Source organism: Moschus berezovskii, chromosome 22, assembly GCF_049115385.1.
Source record: "Moschus berezovskii isolate FMDL1 chromosome 22, NW_MosBer_1.0, whole genome shotgun sequence".
In the NCBI taxonomy this organism is placed as follows: Eukaryota; Metazoa; Chordata; class Mammalia; order Artiodactyla; family Moschidae; genus Moschus; species Moschus berezovskii.
This window is the reverse complement of record NC_142481.1, coordinates 26774672-26787689: the sequence shown is the minus strand read 5'-3', so window position 1 is coordinate 26787689 and position 13018 is coordinate 26774672. Positions and strand designations below refer to the sequence as shown.

Here is a 13018-nt window from a genome sequence, read left to right as displayed (position 1 = left end):
TCCTCCAGATTACGGGGCGCTAGCGTGGGGAACGATTAGAAAGCAGCTAGAGAGGCCGGCTTTAGGGTTGCCAAGGAGCGGCCGGCGGCTGGGCTTCCGTTTCCGCTAACTGAGGCACGAGGATCCGGCGTTCCAACCCAGCGGGAAAATGCGGCCGCTGACTGAAGAGGAGACCCGGGTAATGTTTGAGAAGATAGCAAAATAGTAAGAGCGCTGGAGTAGAAGAGGGAGTGTGTGGTTGGCGGGGAGGGGAGTGGGTGGGGCGCGGGGCGTGGACGAGTCCGCGCGCCGTCTCCAGTCCTCATTTTGCTCTCAGCATCGGGGAGAATCTTCAGCTGCTGGTCGACAGGCCCGACGGCACCTACTGCTTCAGGTTGCACAACGACCGGGTGTACTACGTGAGGTGAGGCGGCGCGGGGCCAGGTAGGCAGCGTGGAGCGGGTGCGGGCCAGCGTCCCGCCGTCCTCCCTCACCGCCTCCTTCCCTGTCCCTTCAGTGAGAAGATTTTGAAGTTGGCCGCCAATATCTCCGGTGACAAGCTGGTGTCGTTGGGGACGTGCTTCGGAAAATTCACCAAGACCCATAAGTTTCGGTTGCACATCACGGCTCTGGATTACCTAGCACCCTATGCCAAGGTTTGTGGGGTGGTTTCAGCTCGCCCCTAGGGATGGAGGCAGTCTAGGCTGAGGGCCACATCAGAACGCAGAATTAGGCACATCCACTGTGCAGCGGAGGCTCTGACCGTGCTTAGGGTCAGTGCCAGCACCTGAAGCTGTACGTCTGCTACCTGGGCGTCGTTGGGGCTGGGGGGTAGGAGCTAACCCTGTGGGGCTGCGTAGTCGTCCTTATCTCCAGCAAAAATTGAAAAGCCTATGCAGACGCAGCTCGAGACTCAAAAGCAAATAGATGGCTATGAAGAGGAGCACAGTGGGGTACAGAAAAAGAGCTGTTAAACTTTTAGCCCGTGGGAGAAATTGAAGAGTTGAGGAAAGAATCTCTTGGTAGTTGTCGTCATGGAGTGAGCGGTTTAAGGGGAACAGGCCTCTTTCCTTGAAAATTCATATTACAAAATAAATGATGTGTAGAAATAACAACCACTGTGTTTTGTACCTGCAACTGACAGTATTGTAGGTAAGGGTTCTTCGGATTTGAGGTCACAAAGAGTCGGGCACGACTGAGCTACTGAACATAGGCAGGCACGCACATATGTAAAAGTAAAAAAGCTTAGTTCATAAGAAAAGAAATTAACCACAGACATAGTAGCTAGCTAATCTACAAGGGTGTAACTGTTAGCATTTTTATGTCTTTTGGGTTTAATTCTTTTTCTTCTAGTATAAAGTGTGGATAAAACCTGGAGCAGAGCAGTCCTTCCTGTATGGGAACCATGTGCTAAAATCTGGACTTGGGCGAATCACTGAAAACACTTCTCAGTACCAGGGAGTCCTGGTATACTCCATGGCAGATGTCCCTCTGGTGAGTAGAGATGGTGGCTGTTAAAAAATCAAGTGTCTTTTCTTTCAAGAAGAATGTGTTTTCAGTCTGCTCTTGAAAGGCTAAATTCTTGGTACCTTTGGAATTCTTCAAAGAGCTGTATTTTTTTGTCTTTGTTGTTTCCAGACCTCAATGCGTATTTATTGAATGACTTGAGTGAATCAGTGTCTCTTCTTTTGAATCCCAGGGTTTTGGGGTGGCAGCAAAGTCCACACAAGACTGCAGGAAAGTAGACCCCATGGCGATTGTGGTATTTCATCAAGCAGACATTGGGGAGTATGTGCGACATGAAGAGACATTGACTTAAAGCAAAATCGTCGCAAGGACTTGTGGCTGTGTGGAAGGGCCTAGTTTTGTTTCCTGTGTCTCTGTGGGCGCCACCGTCATGTTGAATTTTTGTCAACACTGTGATCTCTTCAGGGGCTTCTTAGCTTAATATTCTCTCTATCATGGACAAATGCAGGCTGGATTCTTAACTATGCAGAAATGACTCAAAAATGGGGTTTCAGATCTTTGTGATTGTTACTGAATAGATTACTGTGTTTTATATTTGAATCAGAGGGCTTCTTGTTTTGAGTAACAGGTTCTAAATTGTTGGAACTGAGGACAAGAATAGCTTGTTATTGTTATCTGTGATAACACTGTTTTCCAAACATGTGATAAGAACATAATGAATTTTCTTAACTATTTATTAATATTATGAAAGATAGATATTGCCATATCAGAATAGTAGGTCATGTTTGGGATTTTACAAATGAACTATAGATAGAATAGTAAGGGCAGTTTATTCTGTGGCTTTTCTATATGATAGGTGCTGTGTGGTGTGGAAGAAAAAACTCTGATTCAAACACCGTTTCTCACATTTACCACCTATATGGCCTTAGATGAGTCATTAAACTTCAGTAAGCTTCATTTCCTTCTTCTTTCAAAATACCTTACCCATCTTCCTAAGAATAGTTTTTAGAATTCAGAATCATGAGTGTAAAGCACCTAACAGCGCTTGGCAAATGATGGTGTTGAATACATGCTAAGACTTGTTTTTGTAACACTTATACCCAGTATTTCTGTTACTAAGAATAGGATGTTATGAATATAATTTGATTATATTACCTTGGCTTTTTTTTTTTTACCTTGCCTTTAACAAGCGATTTTCTTTTTCTTGAATGATATGATCCCCAGCTGAATGTTATTTTTATCAATTTGATTTCTCTTATAAATCTTTTGGTTTTTTTAATTAAATTTTTTTTTCTTGAAGTATAGTTGATGTACAATATTGTGTTAGTTTCAGGTGTACAGCAGAGTGATTCCTTTATATGTATATTCTTATAAATCTTTAATTACCTCACTGGATTGGACAAAAAGCACTAATCAGAGACCCTGCAATAATAATTCAGCTCTTCCATCCTCCCCCATGCCTTCCAAAATTACTTTTAGAATTACTAAAGTATTTTTTAGCAAAAAAGCATATCAGAAAAAACTTAACTCCCTGTATTGTAGTTTCTTTAGTGCATATACTGCTTATTTTAAATTCTGAAGATGACATCCCTAAAAAGAAAGCATTTTTCAGTTATAGCAAAGCACTCTACAACTCCTGTTTTAGTATGCAACATATAAAACCCAGTTTATATGTTTTTGTCCCATTTGTTTCAACTCTTCTCCCTTCCAAGGTTCTCTGTTAATTTGTAAATAGATATAGTGAAGATTGCTGCTAAGTCACTTCAGTCGTGTCCGACTCTGTGCGACCCCATAGACGGCAGCCCAGCAGGCTCCCCCATCCCTGGGATTCTCCAGGCAGGAACACTGGAGTGGGTTGCCATTTCCTTCTCCAATGCGTGAAAGTGAAGTCACTCAGTCGTGTCCGACTCCTAGCGATCCCATGGACTGCAGCCTACCAGGCTTCTCCGTCCATGGGATTTTCCAGGCAAGAGTACTGGAGTGGGTTGCCATTTCCTTCTCCAGAAACCCCTCTAGTGAATCACAAATATTTTATCAGTGATTTTATAAAATGTGTTAAGGTAATTTGGCTTCCCAAGTGGCACTAGTGGTAAAGAATCCACCTGCAGTGCAGGAGACGTAAGAGATATGGGTTCAGTCCCTGGGTCGGGAAGATTCCCTGGAGGAGGAAATGGTAACTCACTCCTGGATTCTTTCCTGAAAAATGCCATGGACAGAGGTGCCTGACAGGCTACAGTCCATGGGGTGGCAAAGAGTTTGACGTGACTGCACGCACTGTAACTGGTTAAGGTCATTGAGTTCATTCATATTGTTCAGGCTGTTAAAGAGCTAAGCAGTTTGTCTTAAAGTAGAACATTAGGAAAATAAATATGCTCAGGTTTCTTCCGACAGTATGACTTCCGACAATACGTCTGAGTAGGAGCGTCAGCAAAGTCCAAACCAGTTAAATCTGGAAAGAACTCACTATTTGAGATATCACAGATCTTGCATGATTGAGGGGAGATCTCCAAAGAGTCCCCCACTTCAAAAATTATTATGAATTGGGACCAGCCCAATAAGGAGCTAGGGCTCATCAAGAAGGGGCTGTTAGGTGGATGAGATGGGAAAGGTCACACAAGTGTGGTTGCTATTTATTTGGGAAAGGTGAGCCTTGGGCCAGTTGGTAAGTTGAGACAGGGAGCCAGGAACTCCCTCGCTAGCCTAAATCACCAGGCCCATAGGCTGACGTGTTTGCAGGTTAGCTGTGCCTCCTATCAATCAGCTAGAACAATACTTTCTCCAGGATTCCCATGACTGATTCACCAAAGAGCTCAAAATATAAAGCCACCAAACACATGAGAAAACAAGCCACTATGACTGAGTCACAGCATCAAACTTAGAACTGCAGATACTGAAATTGTCAAATACTGAATGAAGAATAGGTAAGTATGTAATGTTTATAGACATAGGAAATGTAGTCACAGGTTACCAGTCTACATGAAATTACTTGAAGTAATAGATTAAAAAATCTAGAAACATAATTTTTGAAATGGAAAGTCATTCGATAGAATTCCTGAAATATTTAATACGAAACAGCAATTCAGGCTGCTGTTTGAAGAGAAATTTCATGAACTGGTAGTAGGTGAAAATAAAACTCTCCAGAATACCATAAGAGAGACAAGAAAAATGTGAAAGTTATGTCAAGAGAAATGGAGGGCAGAATGAGAAGGTCGAATAGAAGTATACTGGGTTGGCCGAAAGATGGTATGGCTTTTCTGCACCTGAATGAACTTTGTGGCCAACCTAATAATTAGATTCCCAGGAGGGAGGGAATTGAGAGAATCTCAATATTTCAAGAGAGAATGACTACAAGTTTTCCACAACTGCTAAACATGTGAATTCACAGACCAAGGAGGTACTGTATACCACTAGCAGGAGAAGTACAAAGAAATACACACTTCAATGAAACTGCAGAACTCCAAAGACAGGAGTCATGAAAAACAGTCTCAGAAAAGGGGACAGATCTAAAAGAGACCAACGGTTAGAATGACAGCAGAGTCCTTAACAATACCAAAAGCCAGAAAACGCTATATTTTAAATGTTGAGACAAAACTTTTCAACCAGAATTCTGTACCATGTAAAACTCTTGTGGGGATGCACAGCCAGATCCCCTTCACAGAAGGACGAGCCTCTCAGCTGCAGGGAGTGAGGTCAGTAGACACCCTTCAGGTGGAGAGCTGCCTTATCTGAGGTGGATAATTAGGACTTGACTACACAGGAAAATGTCACCCACATACCAAACTGACCACTCATTCTCAAATTCCACCCAGTTACTCATCCATTTCCTTTTCTATATTCTCTCATCTAACTACCAATTGCTTCTTCTTTGAAGTCGATATATATGTGTAGGTATATTTACCTAAGTCTATTTTATTTTACACAGCACTGAGATCAGTAACTATCCATCAAGCAATCTGGACTAGAGTGAGTACTGAGAAGCAGATTCGTGTGCGTATGTAATCTTACAGCCAAGATAACATAAGATGATGAGAAAACCACGGCCAAAATATAGTGCTAACGTGTACACTTAAACACTGACTGATGCAGACAGAAATATCCATGAGATGGCATGCCCAAATTATTTCTAAAGTTGCTTGACAGATTTGTTTCCTCCCTCGTGGCTCAGTGATAAAAAATCTGACTGCCTGCCAATGCAGAAGACGTGGGTTCGATCCCCAGGTTGGGAAGATTCCCTGGAGAAGGACATGGCAACCCATGCCAGTATTCTTGCCTGGGAAATCCTAGTGAAGATTAAGAGGTTGCAGTATGATGGGCGGTATTTTGCTATTTTATTGTTTTGCCTGTGTAGATGAGAGCCATAGAGTACAATTTTCCAAAATTGAATTTTTCTCAACAACTTTACAAAGGTTTGACAAAGCTTGTGCCCCAGAAGAAAAGAGCTAGGGCACTGTAGTCATTTGAGCTTAGCATCTTGGCTTCTGTGTTTCTGTAGTCAATGGGATATTGAAGAGACGCTTCAAGAAATACAGCTGCAGGATCCCAGAAAGAATAATGACGAGGCTCTGGGCTGTTGACCACCAATTCACATAATTATAGTTTGATTGTAGAAGGAAAAAGTCAGCTGTTTTTCTCATGCGAGCGAAGTTGTAGTATCGCCACATGTGAAAGATATTGTAATGCACCTTTCGTGTGCTCTCCTGCGGGACAGAAAATGAAATACAGGAAGGTTCCTCTCTACCTCTCATCTAGTCTCACCTGGGTACCCACCAGCACTAACCTTCTATATTCACATGATTTTATGATATGTAAAAGTTGGCTATCGAGGGTGCATAACAAAAAAAAAAAATGGGCTATTGGAGTTGTTGGTAAATGGCTAGTTTTGTTGTATATGAAAAAATTACCTGGACTTCAGTTTTTTTAAAAAAATTTTTTACAATGAAAAACTTCAGTGCCGAAACCAGAAAGCTCTTCCAGAGTATGTCTAGATGTAGACATATACTCAGCACATTGTTGCCGTTCTGTGCAGTGTCTTTTGTTCTTTGTATATGGTAAAAGATAAGAGCCTGCAAATTTTTTACTGAAGGGCCAGACAGTAAATATTCTAGGCTTTGCAAGCCATACAGTCTCTGTTGCGGTTACTAAACTCTACCACTGTGGCACAAAAGCAGCCACGGACATGTGTCCAGTTAGCTGTCCCCCAGTATCTGCTGGGAAATTGGTCCTAGGACCTGCAGAGGATGCTCTGGTCCCATTGTCAGCCCTCCATATCTTCAGATTCTCCAGCTGCAGATACAGAGGGGGACCAAGTGTAATTGTCAAATGAGCATTGTTTTGTTCCAGTAAAACTTCACTTAAAAAAACTGGGCTTTTGTGCATCAGGGAGACTGTCAGGAAAGTGGAGAGAGATCCCAAACAGTGGGATAAAATTCTGTATTGGCTGAAAAGTTTTTCTGGAAGATAGGGTAGAAAATCCTGAACAAGTTTTTTTGGCCAACTCAATATTTGCAAACGATATATCTGATAAAGGACTGTTATCTAGAATATATAAAGGACTCTCAGAACTCCACCATTAAAAAAACCTAGATTTTAAGATGGGTAAAGGATTTGAATAGACATTTCTCTGAAGTAGATATACAAAAGGCCAAAAAACACATGGAAAAATGTTCAGTGTCATTAGTCATTGGAGACACAACTCAAAAACCACAAGATACCATTTACACCCGCTAGGATTGCTATAACAGAGAAATTAACAGCTCTCAACAAACACTGCTGGCGGGATGTCAAATGTGTTACCCACAGCGGAAAAGAGCAGTTCCTCATTGAAGTTAGAAAGTTCTCATACTAGCAGAGTATACCACTTTTATGTGTACAGAAATAGAGGTATGTTCACAAAAAAATCTATATGCAGGTGCTCACAGCACCATTATTTATGATAGCCAAGAAGTGGAAATAAATAACCCAGATGTCTACCAGCTGATAAGTAAAAATAGATGCATATGTACCATAGAATATTATTCATCCAGAAAAAGGAATGAAGTACTAACACATGCTACAATGTGGCTGAACCTTGAAAACATGCTCACAAAAGGCCACATTGTATGAGTCCACTCATGTGAAATGTACAGAACAGGCAAATCTATAGAAACAGAAAGTAGGTTAGTGAGGGATTACCCAGGCCTAGGGAGGCCTGGGGAACAGAGAATGAATAACAGGCATTCAGTTTATTTTTGGAGTGATGAAACTTCTGGAATTAGATGCTGGTAGTGGTTGTAGGACCTTGTAAACCACTAAACTACACTAAAAGTGGTGTGTTATATCTAAATTAAAAGGCTGTGAGCCATTATTTGCTGATGCCTGGTAGAAAACAAGTGAGGAATTTCAAGAGCTCCAAGTCAAAATTAATTAAAGGCTTCAGATCTTTTTGCCTGTTTGGTTTCTACCCAAATGAGCTTTCACTAGTATGATATTATTCCCACTAATTCTAATCTTTCCTCCAGATTTAAACTTCGTTTCCATGGATCTTTCTCTCCCACAGAACAATTACCTCAATTGCATCCAGAGTATCATTCAGTTGTTTTCTTTCATTCTCTTTGTGTTCCATCTCAGGCCCCTCATAGAAGACTCCAAAATTGAGGTATACTTGCACGGAACCAAAGCGATTTTGCTGGTTTGCTAGACAAAGCTGGTAAAAACCTGTGCAAATTCCAAGATCTTGATTACCAAGTTCTTGATCTCCTACCCTCCCACCCTCTAAATTTCCCTGGAGATAACTGTTCTCCAAAATTAAATGTGCTACTATAGACAAAACTGCAGAGATTCAGTTTTTGATGTGGAAGATCCTGATCTTACTTGAAACGTATTTTACTAAATACTATAATGTTGTTTTGCCAAATTTTAGTAACTTGAGCTCTATATTGTATAGAAAACGTTTTCATCTTTTCAACCTGTAATTCTCACATCTTCTAAGCAATTTCTAACCACAAGCATATTAAGAACATATTGTTTGCCTGCTTGTACACCATTAGAGCTGGGATATCATCTTGATCTTGAAAGTAGGAAAAAGATGGATGCTGTGTGAATGAAAGAAGCTATCCAGGAGTGACTTCCTGCACGGTGGTCTGTATGGGGGCTGCTGGTTTGGGGTATGTACTGATGCTTATTCTCAACTGGGGTCACCTCCTGCATGTGGTGGTGGGGGAGCAGTGGGGAGGAGCCGGGTTCAAAAGATGTAGCAGTGAATTGTCTTAAGTGACTGGAAGGCACTACTGGCATATTGGGGCCAAAGATGTTAAGTAATAATGCTGATATCCTGTGCTATGAACTGAAGGATTGTCTTATGTACCTGTTGAGAAATACTATCTTTTTTTGTGCACCTGGCTGGTACAGAGAACAGTTCAAACTCACTAGTGCTGTCTGGAGTGAGGACAGGCTTGATCTGGCTGTGGAAATTTTCTGGTGGTGACTGGAGAAGTGCATAGTTGTAGAATGGATATTTGTCATGGCCGTGCATTTCCTTATATTCTGAATCTGCTTTTTTGGTAACTGGCTCAAGTTGTTCTGATGACTGGAGTACTATCCTATAATAAATTTATTAATTGTAATTCTGTATCATAAATGGGTCTGCCTGTTTTGATCACTTTCCCATAATCTGGTTCGCTGGAGATGATGAAATAAAATGGAACTTTTGGAGCCTAATCAAGGACATCTGATTAATGTCCTTGGCCATTGGCAGTCTACAGGAAATCTGGTTTCTGGTGTTCAAGGATAATTTTTTTTCCCTACTGTTTCACCATCCATATGTGGAAAAGTGAGGGCTTTTGCATCTCAGTACTTATTAATTTCAATATTTCATTATTTTCCCAATTTCAAAGAAATACACAATTATTACAATAGCTGTGAAAATGAAAACAGACCTGTCTCATGGGTAGAGAAGTTAATCTGGCCCCGAACATTCTTAGAGGTCTCTATAAGGAAACCTTGTGGGGTATGTGCAGTGGCAGCAACATGCCGGTCATGTGACATTCCTAGTGTCCGCTGAACCTGCCGAGACATATTAAAGAGGGAGAAGAGACCTTGCTACATCATCAGGAAGCTAACTGAATGGGAAGATTGACATCCAGTGACCGTCAGCCCAGTGGTTCTCGGTCAGGGATGGTACTGTCCAACCCCCACCTTGAATTTGGGTCGCGGTATCGCAGTGATGTTGCATGCGAGTAGGGGAGGGCGAGGAGGCAGCGATGCTGAACATCCTGCCATGTTAGAAACAGTAAGCAAGGCAAAGAATTGTCCAAAATGCCAATAGCACCCCTGGTGAGAAAACATCTCAGACCTTGAGTCTGGCCATGGATTTCTTGGCTGAACTCATTTGGTTTTGACCTTCCCAGTGGTATACCAGACTTGGGCTTATTTGATACTTGACAGCAAGTAAGGCATTCAGTAGGTACTTGTCTCCAAGCTGGGTCTTGATAAGCCCAGGCTGTGAGCTGTGTGGTAGCTGCTGCTGCTAAGTCACTTCAGTCGTGTCCGATTCTGTGTGACCCCATAGACGGAAGCCCACCAGGCTCCCCCATCCCGGGGATTCTCCAGGCAAGAACACTGGAGTGGGTTGCCATTTCCTTCTCCAATGTGTGAAAGTGAAGTCGCTCAGTCGTGTCCGACCTTTAGCGACCCCACGGACTGCAGCCTACCAGGCTCCTCCATCCATGGGATTTTCTAGGCAAGAGTACTGGAGTGGCTTGCCATTGCCTTCTCCGTGGTAGCTAGTATTCTATTATTAATTCAGAGATAAGGAAAACCTCTGATAAGTTAGTATAAAATGAATTTTAAGTTACATTGGAATAAGATTAATACAGTTTTTTAATATGTAAGCAAAATTTAGAAAGTTAATAGGTTTCTAGGATTAAGAACAAAGGAAATGAACAGCCTCTAAGTTACTGTTGAGCAGACCATCCTTGGGCACAGCATGGATTAAAGTACTTGGCTTAAAGTATTTAAGCAACAGGACTGACTACATAGAGAAACCTTGAGTCGGTGATTCTTCACTTTGCTGGAATTACCCCTAAAGGCAGGGGAGTAATATTGTTCCCTCAACTTCATAAACTGAAGCGTCTTTGAAATCTCTGGGTCTGTCTCCAAAGTCCAGGTGATTTTTTTCATTCAGCTTGGTACCATATCCATATTATTTTAATATTTAAAAAATAGACTCTTTCCCCTCTCATCTCCAAATTCAAGTAAATAGGATGATTACCTCTCCAAGAAGAGACACCCAGTTTGTCCCATGACTTCAAGCACACTGCCACAGCCCCCAATTTGAGAAGCCAAGCCATATGTTTTAGTGATTATTCATCTATCAAGAGTTTCCATTTAACTGTAGACCCATTTCATTAACAGGTGGGGAGTCACAGCATAGTAAAGACAACTAGAACCTTGTGTTTATTTAAAACCTGACCCCCTTTGTAAAAGGAAATGAACAAACAAGAAAAACAAATCCCCAGTATGACCATGTACCCACCTCATAACTGAAATAGAAGTAGCCAGTCTGGTGGGCAAATTGCCAGAAGCATTCTGTGCCTCCTGGAGGGATCACAACGGCAAAGTCGTGTCGATCTGCTCCACGGAAGAGGGGCTGGTCCCCAGTGCCACCAAAGGGTTCTGTCTTCTGGCTCCTAGCAGAGCTCACTAGGTTCAGAACCACCAGTCCAGCCCCAAAGAGCAAAGGGAACATGCTGCTCTCTGGAGACTCCTGTGTGTGCAACCCAGTGGAATCAAGCAGTTTAGTATATGTGCTGTCGAACCAAGCATGGTATCAAGCTCTTTAGACAACTGCTGGGGTAATGATTAACTCCACAAGTAACACAGGCCAGTCTCAGGGCCATGAATAAGATATTCCAGAATAGAACTGGCATGATACACCACGTTTGGCTCACAGGAAGAATTTTTGCTTTAACTTAAAAAACTCAGTGGCTTACCAAACCTATTTAACGGGTTTCTACATAGAATCTATAACTTCAGAAGAGCAATTTCCACCCTTCCTTTGGGCCGTCATTTTTCAGTTTTTACCTGTTGGGAGTAAACATTAAGCAGGTTTATTTCCAACTATATGAATGTATGGACTTATTTCTCAGTACACAGTCGCTGGGAGATTATTTTTCATTCATATCAAATTGCTAGATGATACTTGTTGCTCCTGTAAGATACAAGGGGCAAAACCTGTTTCATTGGACTTCTCTCTGCACAGTGCTACAGCACAGGAGAGCAAAGCACAGCATGGAAGTGTGGAGAAACACTTAAATCGATGAAGAGTGAGCAAGAGACAGTGCTCAAACTCCTCCACAGATAACCCTCCTCATTCTGCTACCATCCACCTGAATAACAGTCACCTAAAGCTGTCCAAAACCCACTGAAAAACTGTTATGTTGTTCATATGTCTTCTTCTGTCTGTGGCTTCTTTAGCACCCACAGGGGGAAAAAGACTTACTGAATACCCACTGTCTTCATGGCGGAGAGATTCACCTGCCTCTTATTCGCACATCAGCCTGCAAGGGAAGTACCAGAGTCCAGTGACGAACTCACCATCTATAAGCACAGCTGGGGCCCTGAGTGGGCCTCACACTCTTACCCCTCAGGACAGTGTGTCTGTCAGTGTCTGAGTTCTGACAGAGTCTCCATGTTTTTATCTCAGCCATCATCTTAAGCATGAGTACCTTCTAACCAAGTATTGCTTCAGAATGCATCACGATGACTCTGAGTGGTAATCCTTTGAACTGTCACCAAGTATGTGCTGTTATGAAGAACATACTTCATAGTTGTGTTCAGTTCCAGCAAAGGCCAGATGACATCACAGCAATCTGGAGGCACAGTGGCTGCAGTGTCACTAAGGTGAAGGTAGGAGACACTGGGATCATTTCCCAGTGACACACAGTGACACTGGCACCTCCACTGGAGTCCCACCACTGCCCCAGTCCTAACACTGTTCACCAATATGTGGTAAGCAGTGACAGACTCACCACAGCAGTCATCAGTTCATGGTAAGTTGTCTAGTTCCATAGAAACTATAGGTAGAGTTTTTTCCGTACACATTCCATAACATTATAGTAAAAAATAACATTGAAGTATATTTTAAAAAGGGGGGTGGCTAGTGGATCTATGTATTTCTCAAATTGGAGAAACACTTACTGGAATATTTTGCTTCCTTAAGTATATCCCAGTGTCACTCTTTAGAGTGCGCCATCTAACAATGTGAGAGTTGAAAATAAAGAAGCTGCTGGATCTTAAAGCTTGGTTTAGAGGGAGACCACGACTAGCTACCACCACATCAAGTGGAGATCAAGTTCTTACCTTCTCACTAGTTTAATTTGGGGTTAACTGTTAGAAAAACAGCAGTACCAAACCCCCAAGCATGTAGTTAATAGGTAATAAAGCTATACAAAGTTGCCAAATTTTAACTACAAGATGAATTTTTAAACTTTAACATTTGTTTTGTCAAAAAAAAAACGGACAAAAGGGAATTCTTTTGTCCTCAGAGGTATGGTATATAAAGAAATGAGACAGATTAAGAAGAACTTCCACATGT

At 41.9% G+C, this 13018-nt stretch overlaps 2 protein-coding genes across 5 annotated transcripts in view; one reads left to right on the top strand and one right to left on the bottom strand.

The window, feature by feature from the left end:
* The first annotated feature begins 7 nt into the window (after positions 1-7).
* Positions 8-13018, top strand: part of NIP7 (nucleolar pre-rRNA processing protein NIP7) — a 31150-nt gene continuing 18139 nt past the window's right edge. For 2 of the 3 annotated variants that reach the window (XM_088830005.1, XM_088830006.1), the window contains exons 1-4: positions 8-204; positions 317-403; positions 497-635; positions 1333-1473. In XM_088830005.1, the coding sequence (XP_088686131.1) occupies positions 149-204; positions 317-403; positions 497-635; positions 1333-1473 (423 nt within the window). In that variant the 5' untranslated portion in view covers positions 8-148. Of the gene's footprint in view, positions 205-316; positions 404-496; positions 636-1332; positions 1474-1678; positions 9062-13018 lie in introns of those variants that run through there. The other variant, XM_055412433.2, reaches the window with a different exon arrangement.
* On the bottom strand, positions 5910-13016 carry TMED6 (transmembrane p24 trafficking protein 6). 2 transcript variants are annotated; one of them, XM_088830003.1, is made up of 5 exons: positions 12019-13016; positions 10958-11231; positions 9360-9486; positions 7991-8139; positions 5910-6143 (listed from the first exon to the last, which is right to left on the bottom strand). In XM_088830003.1, exons 1-5 carry the CDS (start codon positions 12141-12143, stop codon positions 5910-5912), a joined length of 909 nt encoding a protein of 302 aa, XP_088686129.1. In that variant the 5' UTR covers positions 12144-13016. The 2 variants fall into 2 exon arrangements, with proteins under 2 accessions (XP_088686129.1, XP_055268406.1); XM_055412431.2 differs by lacking the exon at positions 12019-13016 and adding an exon at positions 11506-11965 and having other exon boundaries at positions 10958-11188.